General features: G+C 46.7%; 1 protein-coding gene across 1 annotated transcript; it reads right to left on the bottom strand.

Annotated features, from left to right (window-relative positions):
• Positions 1-7,462: 7,462 nt before the first annotated feature.
• Positions 7,463-11,866, bottom strand: LOC145361171 (cGMP-dependent protein kinase 1-like). The gene is made up of 2 exons (XM_080216790.1): positions 11,573-11,866; positions 7,463-7,537 (listed from the first exon to the last, which is right to left on the bottom strand). Exons 1-2 carry the CDS (start codon positions 11,818-11,820, stop codon positions 7,504-7,506), a joined length of 282 nt encoding a protein of 93 aa, XP_080072916.1. The 5' UTR covers positions 11,821-11,866; the 3' UTR covers positions 7,463-7,503.
• Positions 11,867-18,222: the final 6,356 nt, after the last annotated feature.

Below are 18,222 nucleotides of genomic sequence, written 5' to 3'. Positions count from 1 at the left end.
CACACACGCACGCGCGCACAGCCCTCCACACACACACGCACGCGCGCACAGCCCTCCACACACACACGCACGCGCGCACAGCCCTCCACACACACACGCGCACAGCCCTCCACACACACACGCACGCGCGCACAGCCCTCCACACACACACGCACGCGCGCACAGCCCTCCACACACACACGCACGCGCGCACAGCCCTCCACACACACACGCACGCGCGCACAGCCCTCCACACACACACGCACGCGCGCACAGCCCTCTACACACACACGCACGCGCGCACAGCCCGCCACACACACACGCACGCGCCACAGCCCTCCACACACACGCACGCGCGCACAGCCCTCCACACACACACGCACGCGCGCACAGCCCTCCACACACATCCAACTACACACACACCCCTCCACAAACCCACCATCGTTCTGAACCTCAATGATCCACTCTTTCCAAACTGATAAAGAAGGATTGTGAAGATATCCCTGATGCGTGTTGTTTGTTCACAGTCATTGCAATCCCAAATTCACTCACTGGGAGCTGGATCCCAAGGAGGGTGTCCGTCTCTATGTCAACACAATGATATCCAGTGCTCTTATGAAGGTCGGCAGTGAAGTCTGCCTCACGACCCAAGTTGTTTATAAGCTGGCTAACACTGGAACTTATCCGTCGGACATCTCAGGGCTCACTGAAACCGAACTGCAGCCATCCATAGCTATCAGAGCAGGTCAGAGGCTAGGAATCCTGCAGACAGTAACTCACCTCCTGACTCCCCCAGAGCCTATCCACCACCAACAAGGCACAAGTCAGGAGTGTGATGGACTATTCCCCATTTGCCTGGATGGGTGCAGCTCCAACAACACAAGAAGCTCAACACCATCCAGGACAAAGCAGCCCCGCTTGATCCAGACCTCATCCACCACCTTCAAAGTTTATTCCCTCCACCGCATCACCGACACTCAGTAACGGCCGTGTGTATCATCCACAAGATGCACTGCAGTAACTCACAAAGCCTCCTTAGACAGCACCTTCCAAACCTGCAATCTCTACCATCTAGAAGGACAAGGGCAGCAGATACATGGGGAACACCACCACCTGCAAGTTCACCTCCAAGCCACTCACCGCCTGACTTAGAAACATATTGGTTCTCCTTCATTGTCGCGGGTCAAATTCCTAAAACCTCCTTTCTAACAGCACTGTTGCACTAACAGCAGCTCCACATAGGCCACCACCTTCTCAAGGGCAATTAGTGATGGGCAACAAATCACAGAATCCCTACAGTGCAGAAGGAGGCCATTCAGTCCACTGAGTTGTTGTGCACTGACCACAGTCCCACCCAAGCCCTTTTCCCGCAACCCCATGCATTTAAGTCCCAGACACTAGGGTAAATTTAGCAAGGCCAATCCACCTAACCCGCAAAGCTTTGGACCCTGCGGGAGGAAACCTGAACACCTGGAGTAAATCCACGCTGACATAGGGAAAATGTGCAAACTCCACACAGACAGTGACCCCAGGCCGGAATTGAACTAGACATCAAACTTCTTCCTCTTGACATCAGACAACGTTTTGGCTTCAGCTACTTTCTCTGGGAGTGAATTCCACACATTAACCTCCCTCTGTGTGAAGAAATATCTCCTCATCTCAGTCCTAAAAGGTTTACCCCTTATCCTCAAACTATGACCCCCTAGTTCTGGACTCCCCCACCATTGGGGACATTCTCTCTGAATCTACCCTGTCTAGTCCTGTGAGAATTTTACAAGTTTCTACGTGATGACATAAATTATAAGTTTCTATGACCGGAGGTAGGTTAATCCATTTGATTCTTTGACCTTCACGACAAAAAAAATTCCATTGATGACAATCTCACAACCTTCAATTGATCTCCTTTCTGTAAACACTGAGGTAATACAAGCCAAACTGTCCACATCATCTAAGTGTTTTTTGATTCATTCTATTCTGGTGAATCTGCACTGCATCCAAGGCCAAATAGCCTTCCCGAGGTGCAGTGCCCAGAACTAAGAATAAGATGCTCTGAGATTTATACAACTGTAATATCATTTCCGTCTCTTTGCATTCCAAATATGAGATAAAGGGCAATGCTTTGGGTTTTTTTTCTGTACTTTGCCACGAGTTCTCGGTGAAGTCTGTAAATGTACAGCTACCTAACCTAAAGACGTTGTAGGATCATAGAATTCCTACAGTGCAGAAGGAGGTCCATTGAGTCTGCAGCTACCACAGTCCCACCCAGGCCTTATCCCCAAAACCTCACGAATTTACCCTCACTAAGCCCCCTGAGACTAAGGGGCAATTTCGCACGGCCAATTCACCTAACCTGCACATCTTTCGGACTGTGGGAGGAAGCCAGAGCACCCTGAGGAAACCCATGCAGACACAGGGAGAACGTGCAAACTCCACACAGACAGTGACCCAAGCCAGGAATCGAACCCAGGTCCCTGGCGCTGAGAGGCAGCAGTGCTAACTTCAGCAGAGAGAATTAGGGCAGCAAACTTTTTAATCGTGCCTGATTGCTTTTCTGTCAAAATCATTTATAGGGAAGCACATTGGCACAGTGGGTTATCACTGCTGCCTCACAGCACCAGGGACCTGGGTTCGATTCCCAACTCGGGTCACTGTCTGTGTGGAGTCTGTATCTTCTCCCTGTGACTGTATGGGTTTCCTCCAGGTGCTCCAATTTCCTCCCACACTCCAAAGATATGCGGGTTAGGTGGATTGGCCGTGTTAAATTGCTCCTTCGTGTTCAGGGGACAAGCTAGGGTAACTGCGTGAGGTTATGGGGATTGGGCCTGGTTGGGAATGTGGTTGGTGCAGACTCCATGGCCTCCTTCTGCATTGTAGGGATCCTATGCTCCTATTGCTAATCACTAATCCTCGAAGGATAACACACTTAGCTCATCCATCCTCCAAGACTGACCATTCCCAGGTTTGAGGTGAGGAAATATTAATGCACAGCACCAACTAGAGGCCTGGTTGGAAACTGCAGGAAGATACAAGAAGTTGAACAAGGGACTGTTAATCTATCCTCACTAACTGGTGGAGGCAGGTCACGTCACCCCTGGCAGCACTGTCCAAATCCGTTTCCTTGAGCTCCAACATGGATGGTTCCTGGTCTGAAGACACCAGCCTGCACTCAGATTCAAGCCAGAATGCCATGCTGAGAAATTCTCTCTCTACACTTGCAAATGTCTTCAGAATATAGCATGGAATGGACTTGGGCCCCACAGGGGCAAACTGTGCAAATGGTTTCACAAGGAGATGTCACCACACCTTGTCGGTGAGGTGAATAGCAAGGTGTGAAACTCTGCCACACAGATGCCAGGCTTGTGGAATCATAGAAACCCTACTGTGAAGGAGGAGGCCATTCAGTCTATTGCGTCTGCATCAAAATCCCACCAAAACCTTATCCCCACTTCTTTATCCGAATAATCCCTCACATCCCGGGACACTCAGGGTTAATTTAGCATGTCTAATCAACTGAACTCGCACATCTTTCGGACTGTGGGAGGAAAGCAGAGCACCCGGAAGAAACCAACGCAGACACGGGGAGAACGTACAAACTCCACACAGACAGTGACCCAAGTTGGGAATCGAACCTGGGTCCCTGGAGCTGCGAGGCAGTAGTGTTAACCACTGTGCCACCTACTGGCAAGAACCAAATGGTAATGGTCAACTGTTGTTTGTCACTAGAAGGCCATTTCCTGGGGGGGAATGGATTTCAAAGGATTCAGCACTCAGTCCCTTGCTTTGCAGGGTACACATAAATGATGTTGGCATAAATGCAAGAGGCAAGATTAAAAAGTTTGAAAATGGCACGAAAATTGGTTGCGTAGTTGTCATTGATTAAGAAAATAATAGACTGCAGGAAAATATTAACTGACTGGGTGGACAGAAAAGTGGCAAAGAGAACTTTGAAAGACATGAAGTAATAAAGTTGCAGGAGACGGAAAAGGCAAGGGAATACATAATAAATGGAATACTGAGCAGAGTGGAAAAACAGAGAGGGTCCATGGAGTGTATATCCATAGATCGCAGAAAATAGGTCAGAATCATAAAATCCTTGCAGTGCAGGAGGAGGCCCATTGAGCCTGTACTGACAACAACCCCACCCCAGCCTTATCCCCATCACCTTGTTAATCCTTCTGACACTAAGGGGCAATTTGACATGACCAATCACCTAACCCACACATCTTTGGACTCCAAGGGATAATTTAGCATGGCCAATCCACTTAACTTACACATCTTTGGACACTAAGGGCAAATTTAGCTTGGCCAATCCACCTAATCTACACGTCTTTGGGCGGCATGGTAGCACAGTGGTTAGCTCAGATCACTATTTGTGTGGAGTTTGCACATTCTCCTCGTGTCCGCGTGGGTTTCCTCTGGGTGTTCCGGTTTCTCCCACAGTCCAAAGATGTGCAGGTTAGGTTGATTGGCCATGCTAAAATTGTCCCTTAGTGTCCCAAGATCCTTAGGTTAGAGGGATTAGTGGGTAATAATATGTACGGATGTGGGGGTAGGGCCTGGGTGGGATTGTGGTCGGTGCAGACTTGATGGGCTGAAGGGCCTCTTTCTGCACTGTAGGGATTCTATGATCTTTGGATGCTAAGGGGTAATTTAGCATGGCCAATCCACCTAACCTATGCATCTGGATTTTTAAAAATTGTCTCATGTATTAGTATACAGTGAAAAGTATTGTTTCTTGCACGCTATACAGTCAAAGCAAACCGTTCATAGAGAAGGAAAGGAGAAAGTGTTGAATGTAGTGTGAGAGTCATAGCTAGGGTGCAGAGTAACATCAACTTAATGTGAGATTGGTCCATTCGAAAGTCTGCTGGCAGTAGGGAAGAAGTTGTTCTTGTGTCGATTGATACATATCCTCAGACTTTTGTATCCTTTTGGACTGCGAGAGGAAACTGCAGCACCTGGAGGAAACCCACACAGACATGGGGAGAGTGTGCAGATGCCACACAGACTGTGACACAAGCCGGGAACCGGACTCATGTCCCTGGCACTGTGCTAACCACTGTGCTGCCCAGTTTGCTGGCCTCCTCCTGTGCCGCAACCTATATTGGTCTATGCCAACAGTCAGAAGCAGAGAAACACCCATGACCCCGGCTGCTAAGTACGGCTGGAGATAAGAGTATCAGCTGGCCACAGGAATTCAGTGTTCCTAGAGCGTTTGTGAAAGCCTTCACAACAAGACGCAAATGTGAAAAGTGTGACAAGAACTGTGATGAAATTTGACTAGCAAATGGGGTAGCATGGTGGCACAGTGGTTAGCACTGCTGCCTCACAGCGCCAGGGACGTGGGTTTGATTCTCAGCTTGGGTCACTGTCTGTGCGGAGTTAGCACATTCTCCAGATGTCTGCATGGGTTTCCTCCGGCTGTTCCGGTTTCCTCTCGCAGTCCGAAAGACTGGTTAGGTGCATTGACCCAAACAGGGACTGGACTGTGGCGGTTAGGGGAATTTCACAGTAACTTAACTGCAGTGTTAATGGAAGCCTTACTTGAAACACTGATAAATAAACTTTAAACATACTGACGCTTCAGGCTGTAAGTGATCCTCTGGTAATCTGAGTCTTCCAGCAGTGATGCAGCACATGTGTAACCTGAGGCAAAATGATTTGCTTTTCAGCCTTGGAGTCATACCACGTGCAGAATCCAAATCTTACTGACGTGTTACTGCCCCGGTTATGTATCATCCCTCACGTAACAGGCCCTGAATTATGAATAACCCCATGTAAACACAGATATACTTCTGAACAAGTGAAAAGGGTTTTTGTTGAGAAGAAAGCGTGCAGCCTTTCAATCAACGCCCCAAGTACTTTGCTCACGAACTGGGCACCGTATTCAACGATTGTCCAATACCAAAGCGTTTCCATAGTAATCACTGCAGTTGCTATGGCTCACACAACTTACTGTTTTGTTTCATTTAGTAATTAGCTGAGAATTCTTTCAATGAGGGCTGCACACACAGAGGATTTCAAGACTCATTTGCAAATTGACAGTGAACTGTAGACAAATCCCAGGATGAGAGGTGAGGGATCTCAAGTCCGTCAACTGCTAGAAGCGTTCAGTAATAGAGCCACACAGAGTGGCAGGTTCAATCCTCAACGTGTCCAAAGTTAGCTGATCACAAGGGTACAAGTAAGAGCTGCCACAACTGACATCCGCTCTGGACGAGAGTCAGGACAGTGGCAGGAGAGGATGCACATGTTCAGAAACATGACTAGGAATGAGATCAAGTTTAGCTGTTGGCAGATATGGACAGGCACGGTGGCACAGTGGGTTAACACTGCTGCCTCCCATTGCCAGGGACCTGACTTCGATTCCTGGCTCGGGTCACTGTCTGTGCAGAGTCTACATATTCTCCCTGTGTCTGCGTTGTCTCCTCTGGGTGCTCCGGTTTCCTCCCACAAGTCTGAAAGACGTGCTGGTTAGGTGCTAAGTTCTCCCTCAATGTATCCAAACAGGCGCTGGAGTGTGGCGACCAGGGGATTTTCACAGTAATATTGGCTTTGGAGAGGATACTGAAAAGACTTACCAGGATGTTGCCAGGTAGGGAGGGCATTAGCTATGAGGAGAGATTGGAGAAACTCAGTTTGCTCTCACTGAAATGATGGAGATTGAGGGGCGACCTGATAGAAGTCTACAAGATTATGAGAGGCATGGACAGAGTGGATAGTCAGAAGCTTTTTCCCAGTGTGGAAGAGTCAATTACTAGGGGGCATAGGTTTAAGGTACAAAGGGCAAGGTTCAGAGGAGATGTACAAGGCAGATTTTTTTTACAGAGTAGTGGAGCCTGGAACTCATTGCCGGGGGAGGTAGTGGAAACGGATACGGTTGTGACTTTTAAGGAGCGTCTTGACAAGTACATGAACAGGATGGGAATAGAGGGATATGGTCTCCGCAAGGGTAGGGGGTTTTAGTTAAGTTGGACAGCACAGTCGGTGCAGGCTTAGAGGGTCAAAGGGCCTGTTCCTGTGCTGTAATTTTCTTTGTTTTTTATTCATTGCGGTGTTAACGTAAGCCTACTTGTGACAATAATAAATAAACTTAAAACTTAAACTTTAAACTTTATTCCAACATGGTCCAGTGTCGCTGCACAGGGATGGTGTTGGTGGGACTGCACACTCGTCAGAACCAGCACCTTTGGAAGGCTGAGGGTGGGAAAAAGTGAAGGAAACTTGTGCCAAAAGAATGCTTTATAGAGATTTAGAGATCGATGTTACATCTACGACACTGGGCAAAAATCAGATGCAATCCGCAGTGTTGGAACAAACAAAATCCAAGAGTAAGGTTTACATATTGTTAGGGTACGGATCAGAAACCCCGTGGTATATTATGAAGTTTGACTCGACCCCAAATATTTGCTATTTTGGCATTAATGTGTCTCACTCCAGGTGTGATCTACTGAAAATCACTGCCCTGTGATGAATTTAGCTACGCAGATTGAAATGTTTCTGACTTTGAGTCCGAGTCTAGGTTCAGGTCCTTTGTTTGATTGCCATCATGTGGCCCCTGTTGGGAACATCAGGATATTAGAGTGCACCCACATTGGAGTACAAAAAACAACTTCCACATTTCAATGGACAGATTCAAGCACAGTTCATATCGATCTTCAGACCTCATATTAAGCCAAACGATGCACCAGACTGGATGTGAATCCAGCCCCCAAGATAGAGTCATAGAAGTTTACAGCATGGAAACAGGTCTTTCAGCCCAACTTGTCCATCCCACCCTTTTTTTTTAACCGCTTAGATTGTCCCAATTTCTTGCATTTGGCTTATATTCTTCTGTTCCCATCTTACCCATGGAACTGTCTAAATGCTTTTTAAAAGACAAGATTGTACCCACCTCTATTACTGCCTCTGGCAGCTCGTTCCAGACACTCACCACCCTCTATGTCGTGAGTGTCTGGAACAAGAAGGAAGGAAGGTTCAAAGTTGTGCTTCTGTGATGCTTCCAAGGCTTTTGCTACTGAATAAACTTATTGGAGTTTAACCTGGTGTTGTGAGACTTCTTACTGTGCTTCCAAGTCTAGCCAGGGTGACAGCTCAAGTGCTTCAATGGTAATCAGCTTCCAGCAATATGCACTGGGTTATTTTCCCTGGTTGTCAAAGGATTTGAATTTCTATCACGTCTTCCATGATCTCAGCACATCCCAAAGCACCCTGCGGTCAATGAATTACTTTTTAAAAGCATAGCCACTGTGGGGAAGGGGCTAAATACATGAAAATTGTCCTTGCTGACATCAGTAATGTCCCACAGCAAGGGTCGGGTGCTTCCCCACCATCTACGTTCCTCTCCTGATTGATGTGCCCCTACCCTGTGGTGGCTATTGCCATCATCCATGGTGGCCATGCATCCTACAAGGTGACAGACTGACTGAGGGGAAGGTGGGCTTGCTGAGGGGTTTGTATGTCTACGATGGGACAGGTGGATGAAGCGATGTGAAGGTTGACTGAGGGGAAGGCGGGCTTGTTGAGGGGTTTGTGTGCCCACTATGGGAAACCCACTATGGGTTTAACACCAGGTTAAACTCCAATAAGTTTATTCAGTAGCAAAAGCCTTGGAAGCATCACAGAAGCACAACTTTGAACCTTCCTTCCTTCTTGTTCCAGACACTCACGACATAGAGGGTGGTGAGTGTCTGGAACGAGCTGCCAGAGGCAGTAATAGAGGTGAGTACAATCTTGTCTTTTAAAAAGCATTTAGACAGTTCCATGGGTAAGATGGGAAGATGGCAAGAGATGTGCTGATCTCAGGCTGCTTAAACGGGTTTTAAGTTTGTGGATGTATCAATGTGGGAGTGCAGTGGGGACAAATTGCACGTTCAAATTCCAATGGCCCCCAAAATTTCCCTGTCGACTCTCAGAAACTCAAGATTCAACCCTTGTCCCACCATCCGCATGGTAGCACAGTGGTTAGCACTGCTGCTTCACAGCACCAGGGACCCGGGTTCGATTCCTAGCTGAGGTCACTGTGTGGAGTTTGCACGTTCTCCTCCCTGTCTGTGTGGGTTTCCTCCGGGTGCTCTGGTTTTCTCCCAGAGTCTGACAGACATGCCGGTTAGGTGCACTGACCCCGAACAGCCACTGGAATGTGGCAACGAGGGGAATTTCACAGCAACTTAATTGCAATGTTAATGTAAGCCTTCCTTGTGACTAATAAATAACCTTTAACTTTTAACATCCAAAGGTTGCCACATATGTAATGCTACACATCTAACATTTGATGAAGATAAGGGCTTCAGTACATTGACAGAGGCCTCTTTGTACTTACCTTGTAACAGTTTTCATTTTGTAAAGCATTTTTGCAACAGAGCCAGGCCTTGTAAATTGCTTCATGGAAGTCTTAGCAAAATTTGACCTGTGAAAGCTGAGATTTTTAATTTTTTTTAAACAATGTAAAACAAAGTGGCCATTGAGTTGCTGGACAGAGAGACAAAGCAACTGGTTTTCCAATTCTCTTTGGAGGAGCTTCTCTGTCATCCCTGGCCAGTCTGATTCTGCTCTGAAGTGGTCATCCAATTGTATCAAAATGGTTCAAGAATTGGATAGAATTTAGAGCACAGAAACAGGCCCTTCGGCCCAACTTGTCAATACTGCTGTTTATGCTGTACATGAGTGGCCTGCACCCACCTCTAACCTCATTGGAATAACCTGCTCTCCCTTTCTCATATAATCCCTACAGTGCAGAAGGTGGCCTTTCAGCCCATCGAGACTGCATCAACAACAATCCCATCCAGGCCCTATCCCTGTAACCCCATCTATTTACACTGCTAGTCTCCTTGATATTAAAGGTCAATTTAGTATGGCCAATCAACCTAATTCGCACATATTTGGAGTGTGGGAAGAAACTGGAGCACCTGGAGGAAACCTACGCAGATACAGGGAGAACGTGTAAACTCCACACAGACAGTGACCCAAGCCAGGAATCGAATGTGGGTCCCTGGCTCTGTGAGTGCTAACCATTATGCCACCGTGTCACCTGAAAGACCCAAAGGTGAAGCTTGGGGGACAGTTTTTCCCCCACAGAGAAGTTCAAAGTTTTAGCTTCATTTTGCTCAGAGACAGAAAGCACTGTTTGTTTCCTTCTCTCTGGAGTTCGAAATTGTGCTGTTTCTGAGTTGGTAGTTAGAAGCTGGTGGAGGTAGGCAGTGTCTCTCTCTCTGTAGAGTTCCAGGGCTTGGAAGCCTCAGATTTTTAATCCCATGTTGCCAAGGATCAATTCACAGCTGGTGTTAAAAAGATGCAAAATCCAACATTACGTGAGCATACTAATTTTTTGGCGGGGTGGGGGGGGGGCCAAGTCTAGGAAGGTGTGTATGTTTATGGGGTGTTGTTTGACTTGGAACGACAGAGATAGCTAACTGTTAAGGTTTATATTTAGCATGGTTGATTCTTGTAAGTGGTAAAAGTTATGTTAATTTTTCTTATTATGTGTTAACTGTGTTCTTAAATGAACTCTTTTCTAAAAGTTTTCTGGTGGGTTATCCTGACTCACTTTACCTGTGCCTAAATCAAATGTAAAACTTGGGGTCTAGGCTAACTTTATAAAAGAGCAAAGAAAATGCAGCACAGGAACAGGCGCTTCAGCCTTCCAAGCCTACACCGACCATGCTGCCTGTCTGAGCTAAAACCCCCTACCCTATCCTTCTATTCCCATCCTGTTGATGTATTTATCCAGATACCCTTAAAAGTCATCATCATATCTGCTTCCATTACCTCCCCCGGCAGCCTCTGTGTAAAAAAAATACTTGGCTCATACATTTCCTCTAAACCTTGCCCCCTCGCACCTTAAACCTATACCCCCTAGTAATTGACTCTTCCAGCCTGGAGAAAAAACTTCTGACTATCAAAACACCTTGGGAGTTTCTGGCCTGGGTCATAACAGGTAATGAGTTCCACCCTCTTATAATTCTCTGGATAAAGATATTTCTCCTGAATTCCCTATCGGGTGTATTGGTGACTACCTTATAATAATGGCTTCTAGCTTTGGTCTCCAACTCAACAGCACCAGAGTTCTATATCCTGTTTGAGCATTTGATGAAAAAGCATAGGAATTATTAGAAGGGATTAAAAAAATTAATCTAGTTTGCTTGGTAGTTGTGTGATACAGTGATAACGGAATTATGGACTAATCTCCATCGATTGGACTGTAACAACCTTAGACATGGGGCATCTGGACAAATACATGAACAGGATGGGAATAGAGGGATATGGTCCCTGGAAGGGTAGGGGGTTTTAGTTCAGTCAGGCAGCACGGTTGGTGCAGGCTTGGAGGGCTGTAATGTTTCTGCGCTGTAATTTTCTTTGTTATATATGAGGGAAGGGAAACCTCATGGCAGAGGTTTGGGAACCACATGTCAGCAAGTTCTATACTCACACCATGTCTCAAATTAATCAACTACCATACTCCACAGTATAATTTTCTGAAAGTCTAACTTGCTAAACACTTGGTGAGAATATTAGCACGTTAACATCGACCAGGGTGCTGACTCTCACCCACTGTTTCCTTTCACACAAAGGTCGATCACAGAAGTGCCCTTACCTATCGAGTTTCTCATGCGTTCGAAGCTTGGCAGCGAGCAAGTCGGGAGAGGACAGACAACTTGGTGGCTCAGCCGAGATGCCTTGAGCCCTCCAGGTCCTGGGGGTGAGCCGCGTCTTTGGGAGCACAGAGCGGCACTTATGAAGCTTGATCCTCAGGTCCTGGATCTCCTGCTCTCTCTCGGCAAGCCGGAGCTCCAGTTCTCGAATCTGGGTCTCCTTCAGGCTTAACGGCGAGACCTCACTCATTCTTGACCTTCTCAGGATTGTAAAGAGGCTGCAAATTCTCCAGAGACCAAGCTTGTGAAGGATGGTGCCCTTGTGAGGATGGAGCAGTGGGCTTGAAGAGAAAAAAAACACAGCCTTACAATGCACGCACAAGGATAGCAAGCCACTCCGTCACCTGCATCCCAACAATGCCCAATGACTGCAGTTAACCCACTCAGCACGGACTCATGCCTCCCAAGTCACCAGCACTAAGCACAGTGATCTTGTGTCTGTGTGTGAGGTAGTATTGATTCAGGTGGCTGTGTAACATCAGCACTCGTGGCTTTTGTTCCACCGCAGCTTGCCAACACTCGAGTTGTACATCATTGTCTGAATTCGCACAGCACTCAATGGACACTTGAAGCTCAGAAATAAGGAAATGAGTGGCAAGCCTTGGTAGACATTGCGGTTCCTGGAGGGGAGGAGAATTTTTAATAAGTAAAGCACAAGGTCCTTCACAGGAGTGCTGGTGAACAACACCAACTCACGGAAAGAGGTATCGAGTAACGAAGTTGGCAAATTATGAATAAAACGTTGGTTAGATCACATTTGGAAAACTGTGTCCAATTCTGGTCACCACACGACCAGAAGGACGTGGAGGCTTTGGAGGGAGCACAGTAAAGGTTTACTAGTAATACCAGGCAAAGGTTGATGCCTGGTTTTGAAGGGTATTAGCTGTGAGGAGAGATTGAATAAACTGGGATTGTTCTCCCTGGAAAGACTGAGGTTGAGGGCCAACCTGATAAAAGTTTATAAAATTATGAGGAGGTTAGATAGGGGGAACAGTAGAAGCTTTTTTGCCAGGGTAGAAATGACAATTACAAGGGGCACAAGTTCAAGGCAAGGGGGGAAAAGGTTCAGTGGAGATGCGGGTGCAAGTTTTTTTACACAGAGGGTGGTGGGGGCTGGAAAGCACTGCCATGTGACATGGTTGAGGCAGTTATGTTAGCTGCATTTAAGACTTATCTTGATAGCCACATGAACAAATGGGGAACAAAGGGATTTTAGCGATTGGTTATATAGGACAATGTGATCAGTGCAAGCGTGGACGGCCAAAGGGCCTGTTCCTGTACTGTATTGTTCTTTTGGCTATTTATTGGATAAATGAACAAGAGCTTTGTCAAAATCATAAGATATGGCAGTGATGCTCTCAAGTCTACCTCTTTGAACAAGCCACTGGTTACGTTTGCCCATGAGTGATTCACTATTCACGAATGGTCAACAGTCGAGGAGTGAAGAGGGTTGAGGGGATGTTGGCTATGACCAAAGATAAGGGAGACAAATTAGTTGATGGTACAAGAATTAGGTGATACAAATTTCAGGTTTTAAGCAAGGGATGTTGTGCGGGTGGGAAGGATTTCTTTTTAATGCAGCGAGTTGTAATGACTGGGATGCGACTCTCAAGGATGGTCGAAACAGAAACAACCAGTGAACATAAGACCGTACGAATTAGGAGCAGGAGTGGCCCATCTGGCCCCTCAAGCCTGCTCTGCCATTCAGTAAGATCATGGCTGATCTTTTTGTGGACTCAGCTCCACCTACCCATCATAACCCTTGATTCCTTTACTGTTGAAAAATTTATCTATCCTTGCCTTAAAAATATTCAATGAGGGAGCCTCAACTGCTTCACTGGGCAGGGAATTCCACAGATTCACAACCCTTTGTGTGAAGAAGTTCCTCCTCAACTCAGTCCTAAATCTGCTCCCCCTTATTTTGAGGCTATGCTCCCTAGTTCTAGTTTCACCCGCCAGTGGAAACAACTTCCCTGCTTCTATCTTATCTATTCCCTTCATCTTGTCTGTTTCTATAGGATCTCCCCTCATTCTTCTGAATTACAATGAGTATAGTCCCAGTCTACACAGTGTCTCCTCACAAGCCAACCCTCTCAACTTCGGAATCAACCTAGTGAATCTCCTCTGCACCCCCTCCAGTGACAGTATATCCTTTCTCAAATAAGGAGACCAAAACTATACACAGTATTCCAGGTGTGGCCTCACGAACACCTTATACAGCTGCAATATAACCTCCCTGTTTTTAAACTCCATCCCTCTAGCAATGAAGGACAAAATTCCATTTGCCTTCTTCATGACCTGCTGCACCTGCAAATCAACTTTTTGTGATTTATGCACAAGGACACCCAGGTTCCTCTGCGCAGAAGCATGCTGCACAAGGGTGGAGATTTATAGCTTATCAACCGTATCAAAGGTTGCAATGAGGTTCAGAAGGCAGTTGGTTTACCATCAGATGTCCTTTGTGGTTTTCCTGTTTTAAGGCTGTGGTTGGACTGGGATTGAAATTGCAGGTAAGTGGACAGGGATTGGGAGGTAGCCACATGAGGGAAGGAGTAGGGGATTTTCACAGTATTTTCATTGCAGTGTTAATGTGGGCAGCACGGCGGCACAGTAGTTACAACTACTGCCGCGCAGCACCAGGGTCCCGGGCTCAATGCCTGTGTAGAGTTTGCACATTCTCCCCATGTCTGCATGAGTTTCCTCCAGGTGCTCCAGTTTCCTCCCACATTCTGAAAGATGTGCTGGTTAGGTGCACTGGCCCAAACAGGCGCCGAACTGTGGCGACTACGGGAATTTCACAGTAACTTCATTGCAGTGTTACTTGTGACTAATAAATAAAACTTTAACTTTAATGTCCCCCTACTTGTGACACTAATAAACAAACTAAAGACTTAGATTTACTTTTCATAATCACTGGAAATGTCAAAAGTGCTGCACAGCCAATGAAGTGGTTTTTGAAGTAATGTAGGAATGGCAGCAGCTCATTTTTGTACAGCAAGATCTCACAAACAGCAAAGTGATGATGACGGGAAGATCCGTTTTCTATTTTGGGATGTCAATGGAGAGATAAACATTGGCCGCAGCACCACTGGTGAGGGGGGAGATGGTGTTGGCAGAAAGTGAGGTCGCGGATTTGAAAATGCAGTGTAGGTTGGACACAAAGGATGGTCAGCATTTTGGTGGGAATCGGGTCAAGGCAGCAGGACTTACTTAGGTCCCACAGGTGAGATGAGCTCAGAGAGGAAGGTGCAAGTTCAGGCCGAGAGCATGGGGAAATTGTAGAGCAAATTGGAAAACTGGACTCAGATGAGGGGGAGGTGGGAAGGAAGTGGCAGAGGCAAACATCAGGGGATCAGCCTAGACCAGGGGCAGACAGTAAAATCTCCAAAGGGGCACTCAACTTAAAACATTTTGTCATCTTGCTAATCTGATGACATTTGGCTCCAGTTGGTTGGCAGTGGGTTAATCAGATATTTGCTGCATTATTAAGGGATTGAGTGAGTTTCTGATCCAAGGAACTGTGCTAAAGAGAGAGATGGGAGCTCTATTTATAGGTCCAGAACACTTTTGATCATACCCACTTTGATTGACCACTCTTAGGTACTTTGTCTCTGACACCGATGCCTATCCAAAACCATTGGGCTTCTTTTCCATTCTCCTGCTAGGCTTGAATTCTACTTGGAAAGCCAGCACGTGCCTGTTTTAGTACGCTCTGAGTGACACATCAAGGAAACAATTGGTGCCTCTCTGCCAGAAGAGTGCCCCCACCGCCGTATCCTGCATTCTTGCCACCTTTCTCATCCAAAAGATCCTATGGGAAATAACCTCAGAAACCCTTCTTCCCATTCCACTCACTCTAGCAGTGACTGCTTCTTGACTTTGCCATTGGGTCAATGCATCTCCCCCCAAACAGCACTGGCTGTGATTCAGCTCCTTGGCTTCACTGGGGATGGTTTCATTGGCATCCTATTATGGCTGATACCAGGTTTATGGAAAGGAGCACCTTGCTCCTTGCTGAAGCCCAATCATCCCTTTCATTGTCAGTCCAGCTGAGCTCTCTCGTGCCCTCTTTACTCTGAACTTACTTCCCCCTTTAAGCTCTCCCTTCATATAAGCTCCACCATCCATATGCACATATCTATATACCTATACACCCGTACACACAGACACCCATACACATGGGCGGCATGACGGCACAGTGGTTAACACAGCACCAGGGGCCCGGATTTGATTCCCAGCTTGGGTCGAATCCAGGTCACCGAACGGGCACCAGAATGTGGCAACGAGGGGATTTTCACAGTAACTTCATTGCAGCATTAATGTAAGCCTATTTGTGACCCTAATAAATAAATAATAAAGATTTATGATCAAGAACATAAGAAATAGGAGCAGGAATAGGCCATCTAGCTCTTCGAGCCTGCCCTGCCATTCAATAAGATCATGGCTGATCTGAAGTGGCTCAGTTCCACTTTCCCGCTTTCTCCCCATAACCCTTAATTCCCTTATCTCTCAAAAACCTATCTACCCGTGACTTAAATATATTTAGCGAGGTAGCCTCCACCACTTCAACGGGCAGACAATTCCAGAGATTCACCACCCTTAGAGTGAAGAAGTTCCTCCTCATCTCTGATCGAAACTGTCCCCCACCCCTTATCTTGAGGCTGTGCCCTCTAGTCCTGCTATCCTTCCTAAGCAGGAAGAATCTCTCTACCTCTACCCTATCCATCCCCTTCATTATCTTATACATCTCTATAAGATCCCCCCTCATCCTTCTAAACTCCAACAAGTACAAACCCAGTCTATTTAGTCTCTCTTCATAGTCCAACCCCCTCATCTCCGGTATCAGCCTAGTGAACCTCCTCTGCACTCCCTCCAAGGTCAAAATATCCTTCCGCAAGTGCGGCGACCAAAATGAACAGAATTAACAAAATTAACAGTGATGCCCAAGAACTTCATTGATGACACTACCTTTAACGTAGTAATGTGTTGCATTTCAGAAGCAGAATCCAAAGAAGCAAAGTCAAAGAAAGGCGCTGTCTGAAGATGGATGGAATTGCTGGGGTGGGGGGAATGGCAACAGCTTTGGTTTCCCCACTGTTGAACTGTGGCTCATGCAAGGCTTGGGGAGGAATCTTTTCTTGGGATGGACAGAGGATGGACGTGGAGTGGTTAGAGATGATCTTGGGCCGGTGGCAGTGGAGAGGTCACGACAAATGGAGGGTGTTGCCCGTGTTTATTTATTTATTAGTGTCACAAGTCGTTGACATTAACACTGCAGTGAAGTGCTGTGAAAATCCCTTAGTCGCCACACGCCTGTTCGGTTACACTGAGGGAGAATTTAGCATCTGACCAGCACATCTTTCGCACTGTGGGAGGAAACCGGAGCACCCGGAGGAAACCCACGCAGACACGGGGAGAACATGCAAACTCCACACAGACAGTGACCCAAGCCGGCAATTAGAACATAAGAACATAAGAAATAGGAGCAGGGGTAGGCCATCTAGCCCCTCGAGCCTGCCCCGCCATTCAACAAGATCATGGCTGATCTGAACCTGGGTCTCTGGTGCTATGAGCAGCAGTGCTAACCACTGTGCCACCGTGCCGCTGCTACTCAAAACCCAGGAAAATTAAACTCTGAATAAATCGGAAAGTCTGTCATAACAAAACCCTCATCTTTTACTATAAATTGCACAATTTCCTCACTCACACAAACATCAACTCACAGTTCTTCATGAGCCAACCATTTATTTAATTTAGTCCTGTTCAGTGTGACATCTGTCACAGAATTTTGCAGCCAAATCAGACCTGACTCTCCTTGAATACTCTTAAATCTTGCAATCAATAACACAGCCAAATAACAGAAAACTCTGAAACTACAGAATTTCAATAGCATTACGTTAGTTGTACAAAACACTGGTGAGGCCATGTTTGGAATACTGTCTCCAATTCTGGTCACCACATGACCAGAAGGATGTGGAGGCTTTGGAGAGAGTACAGAAAAGGTTTATCAGGATGTTGGCTGGTCTGGAGGGTATTAGCTATGAGGAGAGGTTGGATAAATTGGGATTGTTTTCCCTGGAAAGACGGAGGGTATTAGCTATGAGGAGAGGTTGGATAAATTGGGATTGTTTTCCCTGGAAAGATGGAGGCTGAGGGGGCGACCTGATCGAAGTTTATATAATTATGAGGGGTATAGATCGGGTGAACAGTTGGAAGCTTTTTCCAAGGTCAGAAATAACAATTACAAGGGGGCACAAGTTCAAACTAAGGGGGGGAAGGTTCAGTGGAGATGTGGGGGGAAGTGGGGGGGGGGGGGAGTTTTTTTTTTACACAGAGTGGTGGGGGCCTGGAATGCAATGCCAAGTGAGGTGGTTGAGACAGACGTGTTAGCAACATTTGAGACTTACCTGGATAGACTTACCTGGATGAATAGGCAGGGAATAGAGGGATACAGGCGGTTGGTCTAGATAGGACAATATGATCGATGCCGGCTTGATGGGCCGAAGGGTCTGTTCCTGTGCTGTTCTGTTCTTTGTTCCACAGAACCAACAGAGGCCATCGACTACGAGACATTGTTTGGAGGTTGGGATTG

Source organism: Carcharhinus amblyrhynchos, chromosome 34 (assembly GCF_965287045.1).
Source record: "Carcharhinus amblyrhynchos chromosome 34, sCarAmb.v2.hapA, whole genome shotgun sequence".
NCBI lineage: Eukaryota > Metazoa > Chordata > Chondrichthyes > Carcharhiniformes > Carcharhinidae > Carcharhinus > Carcharhinus amblyrhynchos.
Note: the sequence above shows the minus strand (reverse complement) of the source record. Positions and strands in the feature narration are given on the sequence as shown.

Bases quoted from the DNA above. Each gene is read 5' to 3' on its own strand.
- LOC145361171 (XM_080216790.1), bottom strand. From the start codon at position 11,820: ATGAGTGAGGTCTCGCCGTTAAGCCTGAAGGAGACCCAGATTCGAGAA. The intron at 7,538-11,572 runs GTAAGGGCACTT...TGTTCCCAACAG, and splicing joins ACGCATGAGAAACTCGATAG to GGGCCACATGATGGCAATCA.